This window comes from Macadamia integrifolia, chromosome 8 (assembly GCF_013358625.1).
Source record: "Macadamia integrifolia cultivar HAES 741 chromosome 8, SCU_Mint_v3, whole genome shotgun sequence".
Taxonomy (NCBI): Eukaryota; Viridiplantae; Streptophyta; class Magnoliopsida; order Proteales; family Proteaceae; genus Macadamia; species Macadamia integrifolia.
This window is the reverse complement of record NC_056564.1, coordinates 20,313,513-20,320,790: the sequence shown is the minus strand read 5'-3', so window position 1 is coordinate 20,320,790 and position 7,278 is coordinate 20,313,513. Positions and strand designations below refer to the sequence as shown.

The 7,278-nt window shown below is 36.8% G+C and overlaps 1 protein-coding gene across 2 annotated transcripts; it reads left to right on the top strand.

Annotated features, from left to right (window-relative positions):
• The first annotated feature begins 1,336 nt into the window (after positions 1–1,336).
• On the top strand, positions 1,337–6,865 carry LOC122086329. 2 transcript variants are annotated; one of them, XM_042655093.1, is made up of 2 exons: positions 1,337–1,886; positions 6,658–6,865. In XM_042655093.1, exons 1-2 carry the CDS (start codon positions 1,355–1,357, stop codon positions 6,660–6,662), a joined length of 537 nt encoding a protein of 178 aa, XP_042511027.1. In that variant the 5' UTR covers positions 1,337–1,354; the 3' UTR covers positions 6,663–6,865. The 2 variants fall into 2 exon arrangements, with proteins under 2 accessions (XP_042511027.1, XP_042511028.1); XM_042655094.1 differs by lacking the exon at positions 1,337–1,886 and adding an exon at positions 6,191–6,566.
• Positions 6,866–7,278: the final 413 nt, after the last annotated feature.

Here is a 7,278-nt window from a genome sequence, read left to right as displayed (position 1 = left end):
GGTGAATTTCTTGGATTTTATGGCGGTGAGGGCATCATTTCATCACCCTCTATGTTTGGGCATTCAATTTGGATTATTATTTCATTTTCTAGTAAGTGTACTTGTACCGTAAATAAGGAGATGTAACCGTAACGGTAGCTGGCGTGGCAAGAGGAATGGCAGCAGCCATGGCTAGAAGAAAATGGATCGGTTAGGCAATGGAAATGAAGTACAAATAAGAAGGAAGAGGTGGAAGGACAAGTATGATAAAAATTTATACACTAATTGAACAATCATTCCAAATTTTGATTATGTCATGATATAGAAAATTCCTCAAAGAATTACGAGACTAATCTTTGAACCATAAGTCCGTCTCTACCCAATGGGAATGATTCCTTTTCAGGGACTATGATTGGATGTTTCATGTAGACGTTGGTTACAGTCTCGGATAGAAAACATTCTCCTTATAAGAATTCACATTTCCCTTTAAAAGCTTTCAACCACATCTTCTATGATCATATGGACTAATCATTTGACAATTTGTTGCGGTTTAAGTTATTTCTATATTAACTTTTGAATTTAGTTTTATCTTTTCTTATTTTCTATAAATTAAAAGGAAAATAAGGATTAAGGGGAAAAAAAAAAGAAGACAGAGAAGTGGTGCTGCCATACATTGAAATGACCATTATACCCTCCCTCAAACCAATGCAAACAACACAATTCTGGGATTTTCCTTTAATTTTTCTCTCCCACACAACCAAAATTATGCATCCGGAAAGTAAATAGAATTAGGGGGATTATTTGATTGATCTATTGCAAAATTATTATTTTTCTTTTGGATGAATTCAAAAATTTTTGGATGAATATATTCTATTGCAACTTTAGATAGAATGAAATCCATGATTATTGTTTATAACTAAAAAAAAAGTCCATGATTATTGATGGTCTAATTATTGCTAACAATTGTCGGAGGGAAAATAACTATGTTTTTGTGGTAATCGACCTTCAGGATTCAGTAAGTTCAGGGCAATGTGCTAGTCGAATTCTGCTTCCAAAATGTAGTGGTCTACTATGGATTGCCATCTTCAATCATCATTCATCAAGCGATTTCTCTCATCTGCCTCCTATGCATGCCTTTTTATATATATATATATATATATTTTATATATATTTCTGAATTCATGGATTGGAATTAGTTTAAATCAGGCCAGGGGGCCAAACTTACACCTCTAGTATCAAGATGCAGAAAGGTTTACCCAAAAAAGATGTGGAAGGGTAAATCTTCATTAACTGCTTTGGAAGGAATAATTGCACTAATTTGGGACTCCACCATAATAACTGAACCGGACCAGTATCCAAAATTAATTAACCACACATGGCTAATCTCCAGGGGATCCTAACCAAGCATGTGGCTCAACCTTACCAATTAAGAGCCAATTCTAAGGTGAAGATGCAAAGTGCCAACACATGGGGGCCACAGTCCTTTTTGGCCTCTATAAATTTACCATGTCATTCTGCCTTCATTCAAAAATTAAGACTGACTCACAAGACTGTTAAAAGGAGAGAGAGAGAGAGAGAGATGGCGGGTTCTCCTTCTAGCATTCTTTGTTTGGGAACCCTAGTGATCGCCGGAATCCTATTTCCCGGCGAGCAATCTGTAGTGATGGCACAGAGAAAATGCAGAGGTGATGTTCAGGGACTAATGAAGCAATGCATGCAATTTGTTCAGAAGGGTGGTCCACTGAGGGATCCATCACCGAGCTGTTGTGCTGTTTTGAAGAACTCCGATGTCACCTGTATGTGTGGTATAATTCCTCCCCAGATATTGCCGAAGATCAGCAGTGCCAAAGTGGCTCATGCTGCATATTTCTGTGGCAATCCCATTCCTGCTGGAGTTAAATGTGGAAGTAAGAATTGTTAATATTTATTATTAATAATGAATGTCTTTCCTCAACCTAAGGGGGTAGCGCAGTTGGTAAGCAATGAACTTGGTATGACATGGTCCATGCGGTTGTGGGGTCGGTATAGACCCGTGGATAAGCAATGAACTTGGTATGACTTGGATACACCTCGTTAGCAAAAAAAAAAAAATGAATGTCTTTCCTCATCACTTTTCTTAAGGTCATTTTAGGTTAAATTTGGCTCGTTGCAGCCTGGGGTGCGCTGCTGATTTAGTGGCGTCGGCTGGATGGGCGACACGTGATGGTTTCCAAATCTAAGGGAGGGGTGCGATGAAGATGCAGAGATTCAGTTGAAAATGAAAAACACAGAGGATTGGACTAGCCCTAAAAGAAAACACCCTCTCCCTCTTCGTATCTCTCCCGCCCTTGTGTGGATTCAACAATCTCTCCCTCTTCGTTTCTATCTCTCACTACCCCTACGTTCAAGGTGGAGTCCGCATAGAAGAACAAACCCTCAAATATGGAAAGGAACAAAAGAATAAATCATTTTTATCTATCATGACGAGGACTTCATAAACAGACCTCCACTCCATATCATTCTCTCTCTATACACTGCCTTTTAGGGTTTGGTACCACGGGCAAGAATTTTTGCGAGTGAAAATATTACATTCTTCATTTTATATGGATTAATTGCACTCACCTGTGTTTCTCACTTTCAGCCGAATCATCACTCCCTCCCTTAGATCTAAAGACTGCCATGTTTCGACCATTCAACCCATACCATTAGATTGGCAACACACCCTTGAGCCGTAGACAAGCCAAGTCCTTTTAGGTTTGCCTCTAAATCTTTTAGATCATTCAGTTTGAATTAAATTACTCAAAGTATTTAAAGGCGCTACTTCAAAAGACTTTTTCAAAACTTATTATGTATCAAAGTTACTGTCAAACCATGAACACCTCAGGGCTTATGGGTTTATGGTCAATAATATCACCCATGAGAGGATGGAAGTATCATTCTTTGCATGGAAAATATTAGGACTAGTTGAAAAGATAAATAGATGCTTTTTCAGTGGACAAAACTAATATTTTGTTGTTTCGATCTGTTTCAGGTTAGACAGGTCTAAAGGCTTGAAGTTGAGAGAAGAGAGATGGAAGAATTTATAAAGCCAAATAATGTAGCATGTTATAAAAATAAATTTTACTTATTACAATGTTTACACTACTAGTTCTGATATATATTGTATGGATGGTCACTCATGACTGGCACCATCTTACTCTACCTAAATATAGTTACTGATCTAAAAAATTAAATTGTCTGTCTTTGTATTATTTGCTATTGTCTAAATCTAATTTTTCGAACAAGTGATTAATTTGGACTCAGATGATCCAAACCAATCTTGAATTTTTTTTTTCGATAAGAAGAAAATTCATTCAAAAGAAGATCATGTACTTCCTAAGGCCTCTTGACAAAATCTCGGATTCATGTTCCTTGGTATGTGCCTTAATTACAAAATCGTAATGGACCATTCATTAATTACATGAAGAAAAAAAAAACACGCATTATATGTAAAGGATCATATACTTGATTCTAACTATTTTCATTACATAAAATATATCATGAACTAAAAGCTTGGTGGGACCTACATCTAGTCCAAATGGTTCAACAACCCTAAATCAATAGGCCGGGAATAATAGATGTATCAATTACGTAAATAATAATTCAAGCATTAATGATACCTTTATAGGTTTATTTAGAGCTTAACAATTTCTCTTAATTGCCCTTAGTCTTACTCCCAAAAGGGTTATAAGATAACGCTATAAAATGGGTTTCAAAAATAAGTTGAAAGTAACATATCATTATCTCATTATTAAAATTTGTCATTGTTATGCAAGTACACATGTAGAATGACACTATTACCCTCATTGATTTTTTTTCCTTTTTTAGGTGTCATATAAAAATGTAAAAAAGATAAAATTATAAATTATTTGACACTTAAGGATTGTCAATAAGAAAATCCTCATTGGTATATATCTAAAGTGGCTTGGTAGATGTTGATCTGATCCTTCAGGCCATAATAATTTTATAGGATTAATGGGGTCTCCAAGTATAGCCTTCTTTCCTGCTCCTCGTATATCTAGAGAAATCCAAACAAAACAATTGAGGGATATGATCAACACCCAAACGTATCCAAGAATCGTCGTGGCATTTGGGTGATTTCCCCAAAACCCAAATTGAAAATTAAGCAACTGCCAAGTTCTCATGCTCCTCAGTCGGCCAAAGTTACTAAGAGTAGGCACAAGTAATTGTCCATTTTGGGCGGTTTTTCATTTTCTTGCTAACGTTATAGAAGTGTTTTTAGTTTGGCAGGGGTAAGTTAAGAAAAGATTATCATCCATTTTATGGAAAATCTCAAAAGTTCAAAATTCACACCCACGTAGTGGGCAATGCTAGCAGGGGATGAAAACACGCCACCAAAACCTAATTTCCTTCATCTGATTCTTCTCTGTCTAATTTTTATTGTCAAAATGGAAGAATTTAGTAATGCGATCACCATTACGAAGCCACTTCAACTGTGATGCTTGAACATCATCAAGAATGCTTCTGGCTTGGACCACTTCAGCCTCAATATTGGAAAAGTTGGCTTGGACCACTTCAGCATCAATATTGGAAAAGTTCTTCTTAACCCACACCTTCTAAGCAATATTTAGGAAAAAAGTTGGTTGCTACCGGTTGCAACCCCCTACTGGCAGTCAAAGAAATAGAATAATTTATTGCCCCCCTGGGGTTCACAAATACACTCTAAGGTTATAATATTTTCTAAAATACCTTTTAAGATTATATTTTTTTTCGCTGCCACTTAACTGCAACCCGGGCAGCAACTAAATTTCGTCCATTTAGATTTACCCAAGGATTAAAGTATCGGTATCGATCGGTCAAAATTAAGATACGTATCGGAGGGTATCGTATCGTATCGGAGATACGCTAAGATACGCTAAAGATACGTATATAAATGGATAGGAAACACCTTTTTATACACATTTACATAAAAAAATAGTTAAAAAAAGTTATATATAACATGTATTATGCATAAACAGTAAATTGAGAGTATCGCACTAAGAATTCAAGGTTTGTAATTGTCCCATAAATGTAAAATCCTTGTTCCCAACCTTGATTTCCACTTTAGTTAGAGAGAAAAATGGTTGGCAGTAACTTTGGAACAAAAACACCTCAAAAAATTATGTTTTTCTAAAAAATTACCCATTTTGGCCATTTTATGACCGTATCGGTGTGTATCGGTCGATACATACCGATACGCATCGATACGTATCGATACATACCGATACGTATCGAAACGTACATTTCACTTCAATTTTGAATTTTTCATAGAGTATCGGTACGTATCGGTGAGTATCGTAGGATACGTATCGATACATAAGAGTTTTAAAATTTTCATGATACGTATCGGTATGTATCGTGCCGATGCCTACCGATACGGATACGTATCGGCCGATACGGCACGATACGCACCGATACTTAAAACCATGGATTTACCCTTTTTATTTTTATTTATTTAATAACTTTATTTTATTTTATTTTATTTTTTGTAAGAGCTTTTTAAATATGGTTGCTACAACTCATATAGGGGTCCCAAATAATGGAATTATCCATGAAGACCACATCAAGCTCACAAAATTCTGATGCTCAGATCAGAACCTTTGTATCCGAAAAGGAACATTGGTGGAACGTCTGATCACATCAAACGTCACCACCACAGGGTAGTGATTTGAATAACTACTTGAAACCACATGCTGCGAACGACCAAGAGACAGAGATAACCATTCCTTATTATAGAAAGCATGATCTAAAACTACACGAATATTATCAATCCAACGATTATTAGACCACGTGAAAAAGATCTAAAACTGCACGAACTTCATCAACCCGAGACGGTTATTAGACCACGTGAGTTTGCAGCTAAATTTCAAAAAAGTGAAAAAAAAAAAAGAAATTAGAGAAAGTATATCCATCATAGCTGCAAACTCAACCGCAGAGTTCACACTTAAAAGTACAAGATCCACGCTTTTCATGAGGATTGATAAAATCATCATAAGAGAACCATCTGATTGGAATTTCTTATCACATTTTAAGAGCCAATTCCAAGGTGAAGATGCCAAGTGGCAATACATGCATGCCCACCCTCCTTTCCACCCCACTCCTACCTAAGGTTGGATCAGGTCTTCGTACGCGTATGGTGTCTGATCCACCCCACATTCGTTTTGGCTCTATAAATATACCATCACATTCTGCCTTCATACAAACATAGATAGAGAGATAGAGGAAGATGGCAGGAGGTTCTTCTTCTTCTTGTAGGATTGTTTGTTTGGCAACCCTAGTGGTGGTGATGGCCGGAATCTTATTTTCCGGGGAGAAATCAGTAGTGATGGCACAGGGAGGATGCAAAGGTGATCTTCAGGGCCTACTGAAGGAATGCATGAAATATGTTTCTAAGCCTGGGCCACAGATAGATCCATCACCGAGCTGTTGTGCTATTGTGAAGGATACTGATATCAAATGTGTGTGTGGTATCATCCCTTTCCCAATAGTCCAGACCATTAGCAGTGCCAAGGTTGCCCATGTTGCTCAGTTCTGCGGCAACCCCCTTCCTCCTGGAGTTAAATGTGGAAGTAATAATATAATTAGTTCTTAATCTTAATTTACAACTTAATCTTTCTATATTAATTTAATCTTATATGTATTTTGTTGTTTCTGTTTCAGGTTAATTAGAGAGGATTAAGGGCAAGAAGTAATTGAGAGAAGATGAAGGAATAATAAAGCCAAATCATGTGGCATTGTTATAAAAATAAATTTAGTTGCAATGTTTACTACCATCTGTTCATTGTAATGGATCAGATCACTCATTTACGAGTGTAGATCTTCATCTTCTCTTATTTATCTATAAAATTAATGTGTGATTTTTATATGAGTTATGCATTTCGACATCTTGGATTCATATTCTCCTTGACATGGGTTTGGTGATAAAATTTTAAAGGGCCGATCATTAATTATATGGATTAATGAATTTTATTGGATGATCTGATACTTAATTCTAACTATTTTAATTATGTAATATTAATATTAGTATAGCCTAGTGGTGGTAGCTTCGGCTTGTGGAGCCGGTACCCAGGGGAGGAGGTCGTGGGATCGAATCCTGTCGTACGCATTGTGTGAGTGTGTGTGTGTATGTGTTTTCTTATTTATTCTATACCCACCCGTGGGTTGCCCAGATGATTAGGGCGAACTAGGGATTATGTGGATTAGGCGCACGGTCTTAGGGGTGGGTTGCTGTGCTAATCTCCCCGAGGATTAGTCGAGGTGCGAGTAAGTTGGCCCGGACAC

Bases quoted from the DNA above. Each gene is read 5' to 3' on its own strand.
- LOC122086329 (XM_042655093.1), top strand. From the start codon at position 1,355: ATGGCTAATCTCCAGGGGATCCTAACCAAGCATGTGGCTCAACCTTAC.